Here is a 21,797-nt window from a genome sequence, read left to right on the forward strand (position 1 = left end):
ATGTCAGAAGCTTGAATGTGGTAGGGAAACTGGAAAATCAGAAAAGGGAAATGCAAAGGCTCAATCTAGATATAGTAGGGGTCAGTGATGTGAAGTGGAAGGAAGACAAGGATTTCTGGTCAGATGAGTATCGGGTAATATCAACAGCAGCAGGAAATGGTATAACAGGTGTAGGATTCGTTATGAATAGGAAGGTAGGGCAGAGGGTGTGTTACTGTGAACAGTTCAGTGACCGGGTTGTTCTAATCAGAATCGACAGCAGACGAACACCGACAACGATAGTTCAGGTATACATGCCGACGTCGCAAGCTGAAGATGAACAGATAGAGAAAGTGTATGAGGATATTGAAAGGGTAATGCATTATGTAAAGGGGGACGAAAATCTAATAGTCATGGGCGACTGGAATGCAGTTGTAGGGGAAGGAGTAGAAGAAAAGGTTACAGGAGAATATGGGCTTGGGACTAGGAATGAAAGAGGAGAAAGACTAATTGAGTTCTGTAACAAGTTTCAGCTAGTAATAGCGAATACCCTGTTCAAGAATCACAAGAGGAGGAGGTATACTTGGAAAAGGTCGGGAGATACGGGAAGATTTCAATTAGATTACATCATGGTCAGACAGAGATTCCGAATTCAGATACTGGATTGTAAGGCGTACCCAGGAGCAGATATAGACTCAGATCACAATATAATAGTGATGAAGAGTAGGATGAAGTTCAAGACATTAGTCAGGAAGAATCAATACGCAAAGAAGTGGGATACGGAAGTACTAAGGAATGACGAGATACGTTTGAAGTTCTCTAACGCTATAGATACAGCAATAAGGAATAGCGCAGTACAGTTGAAGAGGAATGGACATCTCTAAAAAGGGCCATCACAGAAGTTGGGAAGGAAAACATAGGTACAAAGAAGGTAGCTGCGAAGAAACCATGGGTAACAGAAGAAATACTTCAGTTGATTGATGAAAGGAGGAAGTACAAACATGTTCCGGGAAAATCAGGAATACAGAAATACACGTCGCTGAGGAATGAAATAAATAGGAAGTGCAGGGAAGCTAAGACGAAATGGCTGCAGGAAAAACGTGAAGACATCGAAAAAGAACAGAATAGAATCGAAGCATTTGAGATGTGGTGCTATAGACGAATGTTGAAAATTAGGTGGACTGATAAGGTAAGGAAAGAGGAGGTTCTACGCAGAATCGGAAAGGAATATGTGGAAAACACTGATAAGGAGAAGGGACAGGATGATAGGACATCTGCTAAGACATGAGGGAATGACTTCCATGGTACTAGAGGGAGCTGTAGAGAGCAAAAACTGTAGAGGAAGACAGAGATTGGAATACGTCAAGCAAATAATTGAGGACGTAGGTTGCAAGTGCTACTCTGAGATGAAGAGGTTAACACTGGAAAGGAATTCGTGGCGGTCCGCATCAAACCAGTCAGTACACTGATGACCAAAAAAAAATTCACACGAATACTGACTGCTGATATAAATGGGATTTCTAGTTGATCTCATACTTCTAGATTTCCAAAAAGCTTTTGACACAGTTCCTCAGAAGTGGCTACAACTCGCGTGCCTACGGAGTACCGTCTCAGTTGTGCTACTGGGTTTGTGACTTTCTGTCACGGTGGTCACATTTCGTAGTAAATGGCTGACAATCATCGATCCTACCAGAAGTGATATCTGGCATTCCCCAAGGAAGTGTTATACGCTCTCTGCTGTTCTATACATTTATAAAAGGTTTGGGAGACAATGTGAATAATCCTCTAAGATTGTCTGTAGTTGATGCTGTCATTTACCGTCTAGTAAAGTCAATAAAAAATCAATACAAATTACGAAATTATTTAGACAAGACATCTGTATAGCGCGACTAGTGGCAGCTGAGAAGAGCAATAAATAGTTCGAGGTCCTCCGCATGAGTTCGAAAAGAAATCCGTTACATTTCGGTTACAAGATAAATAATACGAATGTAAAGGTTTTCAATACAACTTAAAGCCGAGGGATAACAACTACGATCAACTTAATTGCAATCATCACACAAAAAAAGTCATGGGAAAGACGAACCAAAGACTACATTCTATTGGCAAAGCACTTAGAAGATGCGACAAATCTGCTAAAGAGAATAACTATATTACGCGTCTGTTCTCAGCTAGAGTGTTACTGTGCGGTATAGGATCCTTACCAAATAGAATTGACGAAAGACGTCGAAAAAGTTCAAAGAAGGCATCCTGCTTTGTACCATCGCGAAATAGAGGAGAGAGTGTCGCAGATGTGATACGAGAGTTCGGGTGGCTACCATTAAAACAAAGGCGTTTTTCGTGCCGATAGGCGATTTCACGAAATCACCAACTTTCTCTACCGAATGCGAATACATTTTGGTGGCTCCTACCTACGCGGGGAGAAATGACCAACGTAATAAAATAAGAGAAAGTGGTTCTATGAACACCCTGCCGAACACTTAATTATGAATTGCGAAGTAGTGATGTAGATGTAGACGTAGATTCTGTTCCTGGGATTTATTAACGAACCCAAAAATCTTCCGTTGTGATTAAATGGATGAAAAACCCGTCTTTATTTTCTTGCAGTTTTTCTAAATTTCCGCAGCAGATATCGTACGATGCTTCTTCTGAATGGCCGCTAAGAAACAAGGAACTCTTTTGTAACGTCCAGCGCATCATGCAGAAGTTCGTACACTGATCCTACAGTACTGTCATCCTCTCTGACGACTGTCTGCATGATAATGTACGAAGCAGCATCCTTGGTGTTTCCAAAAAAAAAGAGACTGTGTGACAACACTGAAACACCCTATTCCACTTTTTCACAGTCTCATACGCAAATATATTGTCTCCATAAACAATCATCATTTCCTTCTGAATATCCTTTGTCGATCCCAATTTGAAATGCAAATGACAAGTCGTCTAGAGCATACCTGGCCACGTTACGCGCCACAGTATATATCCCATTACATTTTGTTAACAGCAACGCCGCCAGGGGACGTTTCACAGAAGGAATTGCACGAGCAACAGGAAGACAAACAGTGGTTGCAATACATATGGGAACATTCACATAGTCGCAAAATATTCATATACTTGGCATTTGTTTGACTCTTGAGTTGTTTGTTCCCCTTCTCACTGGACCTCAGCAATTACGTGTGGAGAATTTTGTTAGCAATGCTACATACATTATGTGGTCAAAACTATCGGGGTACCCCTACGTAATTCGGAACAGACCACAACATCTCGCGAGAGAAAGTGCCGCCAGAATAAAAGGAGGCTGGGAGAATAGCAACAAGAGCAGAACGATTCGACCAGAGGAGCCCACTGTGGACTGGTCATTCGATATCAACTGGGCAACCAACTATTAGGAATATCTCAATCTTCCTAAAGCTAGCTGGCCAAGTAGACTATTGGTTATGTCGTTGCGAAGTGGAAACGCGAAGAAACAACCACAGGTAAAAAAAGAGTGGGTTTAACTCAAGGAATGACGGACAGGGACAGAGGCGCATTGCGGATGTTGGTTGTAAAAAATCGCATGAAATCAGCGGATGAACTCAATCGTTAGTTCCAATGTACTGTCAGAAGTCCAGATAGTACACTGACTGCGCGTGTGGAGTTAAAAAGAATGGAGTACAATAATCGAGAGGTTCCTCGTAAGTCACATACTTCTGCAGTCAGTGCTAAGCGACGTTTCAGGTGGTGTAAAGAGCAACGCTATTGCACAGTGGAGGACCGGAAACGAGTGATTTTGTGTGATGAATCACGCCAATCCGATGAAACAGTTTGGGTTTGTTTGGTGAATGCCTGGAGAAAGTTACCTGCCATCAGGTGTAGTGCCAACAGTGAAGAACAGAGGAGGTTGTGTTACGGCATGGGGGTGTATGATTGGTCAGGGTGAAGTCCCTTTATTGTACATTAGAAAACGATAAATGAGGATGAATATGGACATATTCTACAGCCTTGTCTACTGCGTACAGTAGAACAACTGTTCGGTGACGATCAACTGTTTGTATCAGCATGATAATGCACCCTGACACAAAGTAACATCCGTGATGGAATGGTTTGTGGAAAAAATTTGCTTGAAATGGAGTGGCTTACCCAGCGTCTCGTTCTGAACTCAATGGAACACTTTGATGATGAGTGTTAGAAGGTTGACTTCGCTTCAAAGCAAACATCCATCGACAAACGACGAATTTGCAGCATGCTGCTAATTTCCGTCCTGTGTGGTGTGTTTACCTTTGTTCAAATGGTTCAAACGGCTCTGAGCACTATGGGACTAAACATCTGAGGTCATCAGTCAGCTAGAACTTAGAACTACTTAAACCTATCTAACCTAAGGGCATCACACACATCCTAGCCCGAGGTAGGATTCGAACCTGCGGCCGTAGCGGTCGCGTGGTTCCAGACTGAAGCGCCTAAAACCGCTCGGCCACAAAACCAGCTTACTGTTGTTGAGTCGGTCATAGTGTCGCTTTGATCATCACTGAAGAGACAGTTTTTGTTCTTAAGCTAAAGCCTGTATCGTCACACTTATGATATGGATGGTTTGAAAATGGACACAGGTGCCGAAACTGTGTGTCACCATCAAGAAATAAAAAAGGCAGTTCTCAGTGCAACTTATGACGGAGCTGCAACCATTTATTTCAATCCATAGCCATTCATGCATCTCATTGAAAGTGTCGCCAGTAGTACTGGACCTGTATTAATATCGATTAAACGATGTGATACAGTTTTTATCAGATAGTGTAGTTCACCAACCCATCCAGATAGCCGCGTGTGTTAGCACTCCGCTTCCGTGATCGGGAAGATCCGCCGGCTCCAGATGGGGTCCACCCGGCGCATTAACGACTAGGGTCGCTGTGACGGTCAGCCTGGATATGGGTTGTAGGCCGTTTCCAACATCCGACTATGTGAATTCCAGGTGATACCCACTTCCTGCCTGACTTACACGATTCGCACACTTTTACGTGGATAATACTAGACACAGGTAGCTGGGTTGCTTTATTTCCGTCCCAGCAGATGAAGGGGTGGCGACAGGACAGGCATTTAACCAGTATCTGCAGTTAAAATTTCCAAATCCGGAATTTAACTAGCCGACCCCGACTCGATCTGGCATAAAGGAAAAAGAAAAAGACGAAGAAAAGCGTACAGCTGGCCAAGAATCAGATTTTATTAATACAGAGCGAAATCCACATCAGCTGCATTCTAGGGCTCGAATCCATTTACTTGCGTTCATGGACATAGCTCTACCAGTTGAGCCACCCAACGCATCGTATGAACTGTCCCTTCATCAAGAGGACCCGTGGCAGATTGAAACTACGAGTGAGTCTATCAAGAATGTTAGGCTCAATTAGTAGAGCACTGTTCCCTACAGACGGAGATCCAGGTTCTCGTTCTGGTACAGCGCACAGTTTTATCTTCACACTTAGAATGAACGGAATCAGAATTTCGAACACCGATCACTCCGGTTCCAGTATTTATACCACGACTAAAATAATATTTCCGTTGACGTTTAAGTGAGTCGAGCGGTAGAGGCTGTGTGGTAGCCACTCACAGCTATATCCTGCGTTCCACATGCTCACTGTGCTGCCCGTGGCTTACCTATGGGGAAGGATGGAGCCAGTGGGGACAGGCCTCACTTTCTTTTATGTATATATGATGGGCTGGGCGGGGAATTTGGTTTTTGTGAGCGTGCATCTCTCGATCACTATAGCACGTAGCCTGTTGCGTACGAGCCGGCAACTCCGCTCACCACAGACATCTTTATATCCCAAAGTTATTCTGATCAAAGTACAGAGTAGGAGATCAGTTTCTGTTACTTTCACCCATCTGGTACTTTGACGTCGGTGTCGCAGGCGCTGGTGGACGTGCTGCACGAGTTGCAGTGGCGCTCCTACACGGTGCTGTACCAGGGCGACGAGTCGCTGGTGCGCCTGCGCAGCGTACTGCAGGAGCGAGACCGCACGGACCCGCCCGTCGCGGTCCGGCAGCTTGACGAAAGCGGCGACTACAGGTATGTGCCTCTAACCTCTACACCTAAGAAGTTATTAGAATACTTGGCAAGGCAGTTGCACCACATTTCATTGTCGTAGGACGTCATTTACATCATCAGAAGCTAGTGATCCTGGCGGCAATTCCTTATAGTTGGTTGGTTGGTTTGGGGAAGGAGACCAGACAGCGTGGTCAACGGTCTCATCGGATTAGGGAAGGATGGGGAAGGAAGTCGGCCGTGCCCTTTCAGAGGAACCATCCCGGCATTGGTCTGGAGTGATTTTAGGGAAATCACGGAAAACCTAAATCAGGATGGCCGGACGCGGGATTGAACCGTCGTCCTCCTTATAGTAACATGCATGTTCCAGTCAGAGTAATGTGACCATCGCCTACATTCGACGTCAACGTTCAATATCCATCCACAGACGGCAGGTGATAGGACTATCAGTGGAGGGCTTATAAAGCACGTCAGAGGGAGGGGGACGCGGAAAAGGTGCATTCGTCGTCGTGTTGAGTAAACACAGCAACTAATCTGACGTCGAAGAAAAAAAAATGGTTCAAATGGTTCTGAGCACTATGGGACTTAACTGCTGTGGTCATCACTCCCCTAGAACTTAGAACTACTTAAACCTAACTAACCTAAAGACATCACACACATCCATGCCCGAGGCAGGATTCGAACCTGCGACCGTAGCGGTCACGCGGTTCCAAACTGTAGCGCCTAGAACCGCACGGCAACTCCGGCCGGCTGACGTCGAAGAGGGATGAACATTGGCCCTCAAGTCAAGGGTGGAACGTTTTTCGGAACGCTTACGTTTGTAAACTTTTTCCATGATGCCGTCTTTAAAGTATACTGTGAATGGCGAAATGGCGCTTCCAAAACGTGCTGAGGCAATTGTGCGCCACGAGCCATTGATGTCAGAGGTGAATGACAGCTGTGGGGATGCGTACGGGCGCGTAGATGTGCAACTTTTGAGCAACTGGCAGCCCAGATGAAACAAAGAGCTGCCAGCAGTGTCTCCTCAACAACCGCTAAGCGAAGGCTGCTGCGTATTTGACTCCACAGCAGATGCCTGTTCACGCACCCATACCAACTCCTATTCGCCGTCGACGAGGGCTGAAATTTGCACGCCAGTAATGCAACTCGACTTCCACGGAATATCGACAGGTGCTCTTTTCTAAGCTCCATCAGACTAAAAGCAGACACTCTGGAACAATCGACAGAAGTGTCCAGGTTGGAGGAGGTAGCTTTATGATCTGGAGAATGTTTTTGTGGCACTCCCCGGGTGATCTCGTCATTCTATTATGACAATGGATCACCACAAATATATAGCAATCCTTGAGGATCATGTCCACCCCTATAGGCAGTTTGTTTTTCCTTGGCAAGATGACATCTTCCATCAGGACAATGTAACACGGCACAGAGCTCTCAGTGTGTCGTACACGATTCAAAGAGGAGCAGAATAAGATTACCGTACTTTTCTGCCCACCAAACTCCCCTTATTTAAACCCAAATGAAAATCTGTGGGACCACCTCGATAGTGCTGTTTGCGCCATGAAGCCTTAACCGAGAAACGTAGTGCATCTGGTCACGGCACTGGATTCTTAGAGCCTCTGCATCCCTGTCGGTACCTTCCAGAGCCTCACTGACTTTCTTCCTTCACGTCTCAGCGGTCCGCGCTGCAAAAGGTGGTTATTCAGGTTTTTAACAGGTTGTCACATCAATATGGCTATACAATGTACTATGCTTGCGTTCTGTTCAAATTGATGCGAAGCGTGCAGGTAGTACCTCAGCTTCCCAGATTAAAAGTAAATTGCTGGGAATTAAATCTGAACACCATGTAGGCGGAAGTGCAACAACTGTCAAACTGGCATGAAGTGTACTACATGCATCGGCACGTAAATGACTAGCATTTCAGCGCAACCGCACAAGGTAGGAAGGAGTAGCATCCACCACATTCTGTATATGAGGAAACTTTCGCAGCGGGTTTCTCAGTGCAAAATCGTGGCTGAGGATGTTCTTTGTTGGTCAGAGAACGGTGTTATGCCTCGTTTAAGAAAATGAATCGTCTCAAAACAAGTACCGGACAGTCACAAGATGGTGGGCTATCGAGACAGCAGCATGTCGGTCCACAGTATTATTGCTCGACTTGTCCGGGATCCGACGACCGTCTTCGAATATGGAATCGATAGGTTTGGGACGCCCATGGAGAATCTCAATGGCTCCAGACAACTACCGACCGTTAATGTGACCACCTGTTAAAAGCCTGATTAATCAACATTTTGCAACGCGGAGCGCCGCGACACTAGCAATATGAGAGTCAATTACGTTCTGGAAGGTTCCGACAGGGATGTAGAGCCATGTCGACTCCAGCGCCTTGGCCATCTGTGCTAGGTTTCTCGGCTGAACATTCGTGGCGCGATCAGTCCAATCCCAATCGAGATGCTCTCGCAGATTCTCGATTGGGTTTAAATCCGAGGAGTTTGGTGGCCAGAGGAGTACGGTGAACTCATCCTAGTGCTCTCCGAACCACACCTGTAAACTGCAAACTGTGCTGCAGGTAGATGCCATCGTGCCGTGGAGAAACACAGTGCATGCAGGGATGGACATGGTCCCCAAAAACAGATACGTACTGGTACTGATCCATTGTGCCCTCCAGGATGACAAGTTCACTCAGGGAATGCCACAAAAACACTCCCCGGTCCATACTGCTTTCTCCTATGGCCTGGACCCTTCAGACGATTGTTGCTGGGAGTTTGCTTTCGGACTTTTAACGCCGTAGACGCCAAAGGCCATCCATCCGACAGACTGTATAACGTAATTCACATGAAAAGGCCACCTGTCCCCGCTCAGTGGGCGTCCAGATGCGGTACTGGCGTCCAAATTCCAGCCTACGGCACCGATGAACAGCAGTCAGCACCGAGTGCAAGCTGCGGAGGCCCATCTGCAACAACGTTTGCTGAACGGTCGTTGAGGAGACACTGTTGGTAGCACTTGATTCATCTGGGCGGTCAGTTTCTCAACATTTTCACGTCTGTTCGCCCGCACTTCTGTTCAGCTGTCGTGCAATCTTCTCATCTATGGTCCGTTGTGCACCACAGTTGCTTCGGCGCCCGTTTTGGATAGCGCCATTTTGCCATGCGCGATATACTGTAACCACACCAGACCCGAACAAAGTTACCCGTTTCGGAAATGCTTGCACCCTTGTCCCAAAAGCCAACGATCATGCCCTTTTGGTCGTAAGATAAATCGCTCTGTTCCCACATTACGAAAATGACTGCACTGTCTTCCGTGTCCCGCCGACACGTATGCTGTATCCTCCACTGCTATTGCTGCCATCTGCCCTATTTGAGTGGTTATTACACGTTGACGTTGTGAGCGACATGTGGGTGCTATTCTGTCATTCTGCACAACGGATTAATCTGAGATGTACCCTTTACCCTGTGGCTCCTGCAAGATGCAATTTCCACCCTCACACTACTACAGAAGTCAGACAGACGCTCCTAACGTTCTAAAGAGAAATGCCTGAAAAACTATCAGCAATAAATATCTTCTGGAGTCGTCTGCTGTAAGGAAATGACACAAAAATTCACAAAATTTCTTATGTAACTAGTGGGATACTTGGGTACTGGAGTAGTGCTAGTTAGTGTAAGAAAAACATGAAACTAACGAAAATTATTATTTATTTTGCTAAAATTCTGAGAAAATCACCCGCGGAACTGCTACGGTCGCAGGTTCGAATCCTGCTTCGGGCATGGATGTGTGTGATGTCCTTAGGTTAGTTAGGTTTAAGTAGTTCTAAGTTCTAGGGGACTGATGACCACAGAAGTTAAGTCCCATAGTGCTCAGAGCCATTTGAACCATTTTTGAGATAATCACAATGGCACTTTTAGTTATGAACTGAATAAGTTATTTCCGGGTTCTTTTTGGAATGTGAAGTTACCTCTTAGGGATAAGATTCGCTAATGAAGTTTCTATACATAGTTTAAGATTGTTATTGACTTGGCAGAGTGGCTGAGAGCCGCACCTAATCAACTTGAATAATTATCTGTTAGAATGTTGCTAGGTATGGTTGAGGCTGTCGCGTGTGAAATGCGGTGAAGTGTACTGTTGTGGAGGAAATATGGGACTCACAAGAGCTGTAGCACACAATACCGTGAGCTGCAATGACTGCTGTCTGTGCCGCTTGTTGCTGACAAATAAGATAACTCTCGTTCTATCTGGATTTACCTTCGCCAATCAAACTCTCCCTATGCCTTGATGAAGGACTCCTATTCGCCCCTAGTCTAACTATTGGCGTGGTACACCGGTCAGATAACCAGTCCACCGCAATGCCACTCAAAAATTCGCTCACAGGCATTTAACTATAACTCTGTCCATTCACACTGCACAATAAGAGTGGCGGCCAACACAGTGAACAACGCTTAATCACAAGGACTCAATATAGAGTCGCACTCCGATTCACTCTCGACAGAGGTGCTCTCCCAGTGAAGTACTGAGGAGAGACTTGTTCCTCGCTCTTTGAGTACACGTACGAGCGCGCACGGTCTTGTTACATATTCTCGCTCCAAGAGCGACAACGGAACGGTCCCTCTCCACACCAGACGTGAAGGGGTATATCTTTCGGTCTCTTCCATTACTTCTTCAGCTCAAGGTGTCAGAAATATCGTCTGCCAATCAGCATTGCTCTTCTAAAGTGGGAGAATGACGTTTCGTTTAAGGCGACCAATCCGGAAATCTGTAGCATCGGCGTTTGGCGTTTGCTGTCTCCCTGTGAAAATCTCTGAAACTGCGTGCTATATTTGTAAAGAATACGTAGACTGGGTGCTCCCACACAATGTAGCGGAATTTCCTTTTAAGCCGAACATGGGGTCGTCCTTTCACTCGGGCAAATGCTGTTTGCTCTATGGGCGGTCACTGGCCGACGTAGATAGGTTAGGACTGGCCTCCTGGCGTGTGGTTGCTCTCCCAAACTAAAAGTCCCTGCGACCGTCGTGTCTGGAATGTGTGTGTGTACGCTAGCCTCGAGTATTTCAATTCCGGAGCGCATTTGCGATTTACTAGTTATTTGGATATCGTTTACATGAATTCATACATTGACTTTATCTTATCGAGTTTGGGTTTCATATGAAGCGTCTTGATGTGCAGAATATGATTGTGAGGGCGGAATATGTAAGCAATGAAGGTCAGGAGACCATGACGTCTTATAATGTGGAACAGGCGGTGATCACATTAATGTGACTGGATGGTGTATCTGGCCAGCTATGCATGATCATAGAGCGAAGACACAAACATTGAGATAGGAAATGAGCTTTGCAGCAAGAAAATATAAACACAGTCAGTGTGGTGGTGTGTAGAGTTCCATGGACTCTCAGAAATGGCGCTAATGTTCCTGCTACCTTTGATACGGCAGCAGAGGGATGTGTGCCAATAGTGGTGCGTCCCTTGAAAACATTGGACACCACGTCGTCTCTTTAGGCAAGCCCCAGTTCTGCGTGCAGCAACACGATGGACGCAATCGTGTCTGCAGGCTCCATGAACGTCACCAGACTGCATTCTCCATCATCGTATGGGGCCAGCAGCTGGCATGATGTTATTTGGTGCCGTTGGGTGTCATTTCTTACTTTCACGAGCAGTATTTGGACAGCAGCAGTTACATTTCTTACATATTAATGCTATTGACTGCGCTCTCCCTTGGAGGTCCCGGTGACGTAATTTTTCAAAAAGATAATGCAGTACTGATTGTTGCCCATGTAGTCCTGGCCTGTCTCGGTACAAAGGGTGTTCTAGTGTTGCTCTGGCCAGCATGTTATCCAATTATCTCATCTGTTGGAGACATCTAGTCATAGGTCCTCCGGAGACTGGCAGCTCAGCACTGACCAGCTGTTATGATTGATGAATTCTGGCATAAAGTTGAAGCAGCATGGAATGACGTAACCATATTTCTCATCCAAGCTTAGTTGTTGGCATCGTTGCTACCAGAGGTAGCAGCTTTATGTATTGAATTTCGCGCTCTGTGTACACTCAGGTTACGTCCATATTATTCTTTCTACGATACCTACGAAGCTTTCAGTTTTTTGATATCCCCTCTGGTTTTGCAATTCTAAGATCCACAGTGTGTTTAGCGAATAGGGTGTAGCTGGCAATGATTTCATAAAATGAATAATGTTGACAATAGCCTCAACTAGCCAATCTCTTTGTTCTGCTTTCTATTTCTCTTCTTTTGTTTCTGAAATATCATTAGTGTAGGGTAATACGTATCATTCTACTTTCTGTACGGTGTTTTTAAACAAGCAGTTGTGAACGTGTTGCTGTATTACAGTTTTTATCGTAAGTGTTCAGTTTTTAGTTTAAATACAACTTTTTTGGTGCTCAAGCTAACAAAGGTATTAGCAATTTCTGGACTCACATACGATTTTGTGTCGTACGTTATTCCCATATGTGTCTCGATGCAACTATATTTAGCTGTCCTGTACAGTCCAACAGGTGCTGTTGTTGACATTCATGAGCACATTTCGCTACTCATACTTCGCATTTCCAAAAGTATTTTTGCGCGTGTTTACTGTACGAGTTTAAAGGTTGTAATATTGCCAACTGTCACGATTCGTTCCCCACTCCACTCTTGCGACTGTTAGGTGGCTGCATGTATTTCAGTTTTCACTTTTTGTTGTGCAGGCGTGTGCATACGACACAAGCGTATGTATGTATGTGTGTGTGTGTGTGTGTGTGTGTTTGTGTGTGTGTGTTTGTGTGATGGGCAACTAAGGTACTAGAAGAAGTGGGAAAATTTGGGATGCGAAAATCAACAGTACTAGTTTTTATCATAATTTATGTGGGTGCTTTTCTATATGGGTAGGAGGGCGCTGGAAGATGACAGGAATAGACTATTTATCGTTTAACAGAGTTCTAATCTGCATCTTCATTTGTCAGTGTTTCAACTATGTTGATGACTAATACAATCAAAGCATTGTTAATTATTTCATTTGGCCACTCAGTACTTCCCTTCTAAATGCGCATTTGTGTATGGTAACTTTCCTGCAAGGTTGGCAGGTTTCTGCTGTAGTTGTAGTTTGTAATACACTCCTGGAAATGGAAAAAAGAACACATTGACACCGGTGTGTCAGACCCACCATACTTGCTCCGGACACTGCGAGAGGGCTGTACAAGCAATGTTCACACGCACGGCACAGCGGACACACCAGGAACCGCGGTGTTGGCCGTCGAATGGCGCTAGCTGCGCAGCATTTGTGCACCGCCGCCGTCAGTGTCAGCCAGTTTGCCGTGGCATACGGAGCTCCATCGCAGTCTTTAACACTGGTAGCATGCCGCGACAGCGTGGACGTGAACCGTATGTGCAGTTGACGGACTTTGAGCGAGGGCGTATAGTGGGCATGCGGGAGGCCGGGTGGACGTACCGCCGAATTGCTCAACACGTGGGGCGTGAGGTCTCCACAGTACATCGATGTTGTCGCCAGTGGTCGGCGGAAGGTGCACGTGCCCGTCGACCTGGGACCGGACCGCAGCGACGCACGGATGCACGCCAAGACCGTAGGATCCTACGCAGTGCCGTAGGGGACCGCACCGCCACTTCCCAGCAAATTAGGGACACTGTTGCTCCTGGGGCATCGGCGAGGACCATTCGCAACCGTCTCCATGAAGGTGGGCTACGGTCCCGCACACCGTTAGGCCGTCTTCCGCTCACGCCCCAACATCGTGCAGCCCGCCTCCAGTGGTGTCGCGACAGGCGTGAATGGAGGGACGAATGGAGACGTGTCGTCTTCAGCGATGAGAGTCGCTTCTGCCTTGGTGCCAATGATGGTCGTATGCGTGTTTGGCGCCGTGCAGGTGAGCGCCACAATCAGGACTGCATACGACCGAGGCACACAGGGCCAACACCCGGCATCATGGTGTGGGGAGCGATCTCCTACACTGGCCGTACACCACTGGTGATCGTCGAGGGGACACTGAATAGTGCTCGGTACATCCAAACCGTCATCGAACCCATCGTTCTACCATTCCTAGACCGGCAAGGGAACTTGCTGTTCCAACAGGACAATGCACGTCCGCATGTATCCCGCGCCACCCAACGTGCTCTAGAAGGTGTAAGTCAACTACCATGGCCAGCAAGATCTCGGGATCTGTCCCCCATTGAGCATGTTTGGGACTGGATGAAGCGTCGTCTCACGCGGTCTGCACGTCCAGCACGAACGCTGGTCCAACTGAGGCGCCAGGTGGAAATGGCATGGCAAGCCGTTCCACAGGACTACATCCAGCATCTCTACGATCGTCTCCATGGGAGAATAGCAGCCTGCATTGCTGCGAAAGGTGGATATACACTGTACTAGTGCCGACATTGTGCATGCTCTGTTGCCTGTGTCTATGTGCCTGTGGTTCTGTCAGTGTGATCATGTGATGTATCTGACCCCAGGAATGTGTCAATAAAGTTTCCCCTTCCTGGGACATTGAATTCACGGTGTTCTTATTTCAATTTCCAGGAGTGTAATTATAGTGTCGTGTTCCATGTTTGATGGCCGATTACCATTCTTTATTACGTGCTCAGAAAATGTTGTCTGGCTTTTTTCATTCGCTGGAGTGTGTCGTTAAGTGAAATCCTGCTACGCTGCTGGTGATCCGTCTGTCAGTTGGGGACATTTAGGTTAGCGTCATCCTTGCTGTTACTTCGGAGCAGTGGGCTTCCATATTCATAACCATCTACAGCAATATAAAAGAAGACTACTCCACATTGAACACACGAACATTGTCACCGTACAATACACATACACTTTTGGGGCGTAATACAAAGGGCCTAAGAAGGTAACGACTCATTACCAGTAGCATATTTAAATAAATGTACCAGGACACCTGTTAGCGGAGATGTACCGGTATATTATGGAATAAGTCCACATTTCGCCTTTATGGTGGCTTGAACTCTGCTGTGGACACTATCAATTAGGTGTCTGAATGTCTGTGGAGGAATAGCAGCCCATTCTTCCTCAAGAGCCGAAATCAGAGGAGATAGTTGGATGGCGCGGTCCGGAGTGAAGTCGACTTTCTAACTATTCCCAAAATTGTTTCATTAGGTGCAGATGGAAACTGTGGTAAAGCCTCTACCTTTCATTAATGTTTTTGTCCACAAACTACTCCATCTCAGATGCTGATTTGTGACAGGGTGCATTACTATGCTGCGAAAAACAGTCATCGTCTCCAAACAGTTCCCCTACTGTACACAGTATACAATGCTATGAAATTTGTCCATAACCTTCCACACTTAGTGTTTTCTTAAATGCAGTAAGGGGATCACAGCCTAACCAAGGAAACACCCCCATAATTCCCCACTTCACTCTTGGCACTACACATGATGGCAAGTAACGTTCTCTAGGGATTTGCCAAAGCCATCTCTTCCATCGGATTGACACAGGGTGCACAGTAATTTATCATTCCAGATCAACAGCTTCCAGTCATCCACTGAGCAGTGGTATCCCTCTTTACACCACCTAAAGCGTCGTTTGAGATTGGCTACGGAAGTATGTGGCTTATGAGGAGCTGATCAACCACTTACCCCATTCCTTTTAACTCTCAACTGCTGGTGGCACATTATAACTGACGAGTGGTTCCTTACGATGATTTCATGAGATTTTTTACAACCACCATCCACCATGTTCAACGGTCCCTGCCCATCACTATATGAAGTCCGTCTGGTCCTGGTTTAGCTTTGGTTGTTCCTTCGCGTTTCCACTTCGTAATTACATCGCCAACAATCGAATTTGGCAGCTTCAGAAAAGGTGAAATATCACTAATGGATGTATTACTCAAGTGAATCTAATGACTTGTCCACGTTCTAAATCACTGGCCTCTCCTGATTGAATGATTCTGCATACAGTCTGCCACTGATTTTAATATTCTATGAGTAATTCTTTGATTTGGATCCTGCGGAGAGAAAAGTCTGTCGCAAGAGGTGACCGAGGAGGCTTACGTGCCTTAGACACAATTCCAAACTTCGTGTGGTGTCTCAGTACAAACACCTGTTACCAAAATAAGTGTTTATATTATAAAGTATGTGTTAGTTTGATAACATCAGTCGACTTTGCAACAATTGTATGTGAACCACAATGGCGATGTGGATACGTCGCAGTCAGCGTCATACCCAGACAGGAATATGACGGGTGGTTTTTGTACAACACTTGTCGACGCACTCCTGGTCTGATTAGACATTCAATGCATGGACCTCAAAGTACGTTATGTAGGAGCTTGTTATGACTCATGGTCCGTATCAAATTACCAATATTATGTCACAGACGTACAACAGTAGAACTGATAGGCGCGCCTGAACATACTTTGTTGGATGTGACAAATATACCGGCTTTAAACAGGTTGTAGACAGAAGGTCTCGTATGCGTAAGCCAAGTCCAGTGGCAGTGCTTGATACTCTAGTGAACGACATACTCAATGATAAATAGGTATAAGCCATAATCCGTAATGGGGACAAATGGTAGCACTCGATATTCTTGTGAATAACATATCCAACGACAAATTAGGTGAATATCAAAATTCCAGAAGTCTCCAGCAGGAAAGTGAAGTCGACAGCAGTCATATTAGTTCATTGTGAATGAAAGACCAGCCAGTTTTAACGGCTGCTACAGGAGGAGTAATATCACACGGACTAGAGGCCAGCTCAAGACGTGGCTGTTCTCACTATCCCACAAGTTTACCGTACCGAAGACAGAGGCAAAATAACTACTAAAATAATATTTTTTTTTTTTTAGTTTCACTAAGGAGGCGGGGACGAGTGTCCGTTGCCGTTTCCTCCTTGGACATTGAAAGAGAAATGACTCTTGGTGAGAGTGATGATGAAGCGGTGTTGGCTTCTGGCGCAGAGTCACTCTGCGTTTGCAGTGCTACCAAAATGATATCAGGAAACTTTTCCTGATGACACAGTGGTAGTGTCAACCCATAGAAACACACCGGTTTTGTGCTCGAAAGACTTCCAGTGGATCGGATAATGTAACATTGGATAGGGTACACCAGTAGTAGTCACACTGTCGTAATACAGTGTCTAGTCATGCTAGGTAGTCATACTTTGTTATATTTCAGTAACGGAGTGTGGACTCTGAGTTCTGGAGAACAAGTACCTGCACGAATGACAGGAATTAACTGCTAAGTAAATTTAGAAATGCATTTAACGTTGCAATTAGTAAAGATTCATTTAGTTTTAATGGTGTACATGGTCTCTCTCAAAATACGTATTCTAGCTCTAACAATGTATTCAGCATTGCATAGTAGCTGTATGAACACATTGTTTTAATTATGTCCAGAATTATAATTTGTATTATACAACCTGACCTGGGCAAAATACTGCATGTTTAATCTATAACAGCTATAAATAAATAAATTAATATTATCTGAGTGTGTTGAGGCATAATACTCTCGCATTATTCGTTCACTGGATAGTGACATCACTTTCAACGACTGCTTTGCTGCTTGTCAGGTTTAGTAGACTACAAAGTTGCTGCATGGAGAGTCACCGTCTGCCACAGTACAGCCTTACTCTTTAAAAACAACTATAATAGTCACCTGTACTATATGGCTCCATGCGTCAGGATGATAGTAACAGCACTTCGATTTTGCCAATGTGTCTGTTCGGTTTTTTTGGGTCATATTAGACAGCTGTAGTGCTTAGCAACACATACATTTATTTAACATTCACTGAATTTGGATTTGGGTTTGTTGCAGACCAATGCTGAAGGCCATCAAGCAGTCGTCAGAGTCGCGGTTGGTGCTGGACTGTGACACAGACATGATCCTGCCAGTGCTGCGACAGGCTGCCGAGGTGAAGCTGACGGAGGTCTACCAGTCGTACTTACTCACCTCCCTGGTGCGTTTCAAACTCCGTGCGCTCTTCACCAAACTATGAACTACACTGATTGACCAAAACATTACGACCACTGCACACCGAGAAATTGAATGCCATCTGGTGCCACTGCGGGCATATGACGTGGAAGGAAAGTATATAAACGGAGCATCAACGAACAGTGAAACATTCTACGGAGGATAAGGGCCTAAAATGGGGAAATCCACTGATACAAGCAACTTTGACAAAGGGCAGATGGCTATGGGCCGGCATCTCGCAACGATCATCTCACAAATGGTGAAGCTTGTCAATTTTCTCGTGCTACTGTCATGAGTATCCATGTAATTGGGTGAAGGACGCTGAGACCACAAGTAGGCGAAAAGTAGTTGGATGTCCTCACCCATCACAGAACGTGGAGGTGTTGCACTTGCTCGTTCTGTAAAGCAAGATAGGTAGCTGCCTGAGATAGATCTGATGACAGAGTACAGTGCTAGTGCAGATACATGTGTTCTTGTGTACATTGTTCAGTGCACATTCGTGAACATAGGTTTCCACAGCAGTTGAACCGTGTGTGTTCCCATGTCGCCCTAATGGCAGCGTCAGTTACGATTTCTGTGGACAGGGGTCATCATGATTGGGTCATTGACCAAAGGAAATGTGTTCCCTGGTCAGATAAGTCATTTTCTTTGTTACGCCAGCAGTTACGAACAGCAGTAATAGGTAAAGGCAAAAACCAGTGCATGCTGCATTGTTGCTAGAGTTTCCCCCTCCTATATAGGTCACCCCATCCCCCATGCAGCGATGCCAGAGCTCCCCTCACCTTCTCAAAGTCAAGGTCACCAACCCTCTCCCCCTCCCCCACCCTCTCATTCCTAGATAACGAGTTTAGCCCACCTTGCCTTCTAGATTTCGGAAATGGATGGTGGCATTGGTATTTTATTACCATTTGCTTGATGGTGACCTTAAAAAAGTATTTAAAAATGGTTAGCTGAAATTATAACAAGATCTTGCAAAGTGTTTGAAAGCATATCAGTTCCTATTTCTTACATATATTAGGAAGTTCAATAGGACTATTAATCCTATTCCTCCTTGAGCTACAGAAGAACTAGTTGTTTATTTGTAGAGTAGCTGAGCTGTCTACAAGTTACAGGAAGGATATTGTGTTCTAGTATTCTGCTACAAAATCTTACTATGATCAACCATCGGCACATGGTTCAGTGTCTCAGAAATTCTGAAATCACTTTGTTGCAAAATTATAAAACAGGGTTTTACCTCTTGATACACTATGCCTCTCCAATATAACGGATACATCATATGACAAGAATATTTATTTCATGGCCATTGTCTCAGATGTGGTGTGCCATAGCCTGTAGTGCCAGCTGTCAATATATATATACATATATCACTTATTTACTCAAGACTAGAAAAAGATGTAGGTATCCTTGTTAGTTATATTTCGTCTGCAGCAATGTATAATCCAAAATGCATCAAATGTAAAATAGTCAGTGACAACAATATATCATAATACATATGAGCAACAATGAAAAGAGAGCCAGTTCATTAACAGACTGCGACTTCAAACTGTAAGATACAAAATAATTGCATTTCTTAATCGAATGGTTTTCTTAAAATCTAAAGAGCAGCACTGCATAACAGGGAAAATCAGTAATAGTCGTTTTGTAATTTTTTATGCATAAGTAAAATTTTTACTGAAGAACTAATAACGAAAACACATGTAGCTTTGGTTTATATTAGTAAAACATATTTTTAGACATATGACAGATGTGTCAATATGCAATTCTTCAAAGCTGGCCAAGTGGCTAGAGGACTCAGTGTCTTATCTCAGTACATCTTGAGTTGTCGAAATATTCCACTCATATAGCCCCAGCCTTTATATTGTACTGATTTCATTTAACTTTTTTATACACATGTTTCTGTTTATACTGCCTAAGTAACTTCTTAATGTTGTTGTGTAATCATTGCAGATTTTTGTATTCACGCACGTCTTTTCTGTTATACTTTAGTTGTTTGCCATCTCACAGGTCTCTCTTGTCCTACAGAGGAATGTGGACTGAATCAGACAGATGAATTTAATTTTCTTACACTAGGTTTGTTATTGATAATAACCATTTACTTCTGCTCTTAGTTTTCTCCACCATAATCACATTTCTCAGAATACTACATGTCACTGTTTTCAACTTAGCCTACACGAATAACTGCGACATGAAGAACCATCCTCAAGTGTAGCTGTTCCTGGCATGGTTGGATGCAGCCTTGTCCAGCTCTCATGATGCTACCTGTCCCAGTGTAATTGTTTCATCATCATCATCATCATCATCTACATCCCTAACTTGGCATTTTGGTCCATTCTGCCTCCTCCAAAATGGGCAGTGGTCATAATGTTTTGGCTTATCAGTGTATAAACACTGGATGTCTCTTTTAAGATGAAATAGGATCCCCCAGTTTCTTAAAATTTCTCACAGTTTATTTCGGTTCATTTTATCAAATACCTTTTCGTAGTCAGCAAAAGGCAAGAGAAGCTAGTGAACTCAGTTCATGGTATTTTTCTATTGGCTGTGTCATAGTGAAGAGACAGCCTGAGGTAGGTTTTCCTTTGCAGAAGCTACGGTGAGCATCTAATATCGTTTCAGCGGTAGGATACAGTTGTTAAATTTCTAGCACATAATTATTACATATAATTAGTTCTGAAATTTATATCTGCTTCTTTTCTTATAAATTGGTCATATTTGAGCTATATTCCATTCGTCAGGTGTATAGCCACTTTACCAGCACATATTCCTAAAATCGAGTACTCTTATTTTTGCAATATTTGGTGCATATTTTATCAGTGCTATGTGAATCTCGTTACATCGTGGAGTCTTCCTGTTCTTGCTGTACATTAGTGCGTCTTGCAGTTCTTTCAACGTCATTAAATCTATATTCCTGTGTGCTTCACCAAAAATAATGTATGTATCTTGAACGTCTCAGCAGAGGGTTTTGTAACCAATTACTTTCAGAAATAGTGTTTATTTCTAGATTATCCATACCTTCTCTATTTGAATGTTTCATGATTTTTGTGTGCTTTGTCTTGTCTTCTTATTACTTCATGTTCATTACCTGTAATATATATTTTCCAATTATGGTTTTAACTTACCTGAGTGTCCTTTCCACTACTGCTAATTTTCTTTTGTGATCAATCTCTTATCTTTTTCATCTGGAAATTCAAGAATTTTCTTGTTGTCTTCTTTGTTTTTCGGTCTCTTTTTCTGCAGTTGGAGATATGCAAGTTGTATAGGTTAGTTACCATCTTTTGCAATTGTAATGAAAGTCTTAATACGACCAAATGCATTTCGTTTTATTCTAAGCGTCTTCAATGGTCACTGTAACAATATGGGTTCCTTCTTTTTTACTATTTTGTTTCCTCTAACATATTTTTAATCTGACTTATTGCTAATCTCCAATTAGACTACATATTTCAACAGAATCACAAACCCATTAAAAGAAGCTTGCTTTTCTTTCTTGTACCAAGTGTTTCTGTTGCTACTTCAGTTATTACTTCCTTTATATTATTCCTTTCCTGGTTATGTTATACACTTTTAAATTTAAATTTATGTAGGCTACTCTTCAAGCCTTTTCCGATATAGTAACCAGATGCTCTCTTCTTTAAGGAGGGTAGGACGTCAAACGGGCCGACTTGGAGCAGGAGAGGCACCACAGGACATTTTATTTTCTACTGTCTATACTTTTACAAATAAATTCATAAAACTTTGTTCATCATTATATTCATTTATTTTGCTTTCCGTCCAGCTATCTTTCTGTGACTTTGTTGTTAATTGTTTTATTTTATTTTCATCGTGTTGATTATACATTATTGCAGTACTGATATTCTGGCCTGCTGTAAGACTTGCTCTGTTAAGTTAATCAGTTCATTGTTGAAATCCAAGTACTTAAAAAAAATGTTGA

General features: G+C 44.0%; 1 protein-coding gene across 1 annotated transcript in view; it reads left to right on the top strand.

The window, feature by feature from the left end:
* Positions 1 to 21,797, top strand: part of LOC124594291 (glutamate receptor ionotropic, kainate 2-like) — a 212,001-nt gene that overhangs the window by 62,663 nt on the left and 127,541 nt on the right. Inside the window, exons 5-6 of the mRNA XM_047132654.1 lie at positions 5,850 to 6,007; positions 17,717 to 17,858. Coding sequence (XP_046988610.1) covers positions 5,850 to 6,007; positions 17,717 to 17,858 — 300 coding nt within the window. The remainder of the gene's footprint in view (positions 1 to 5,849; positions 6,008 to 17,716; positions 17,859 to 21,797) is intronic.

The sequence above is a fragment of the Schistocerca americana genome, chromosome 2 (genome assembly GCF_021461395.2).
Source record: "Schistocerca americana isolate TAMUIC-IGC-003095 chromosome 2, iqSchAmer2.1, whole genome shotgun sequence".
Taxonomy (NCBI): Eukaryota; Metazoa; Arthropoda; class Insecta; order Orthoptera; family Acrididae; genus Schistocerca; species Schistocerca americana.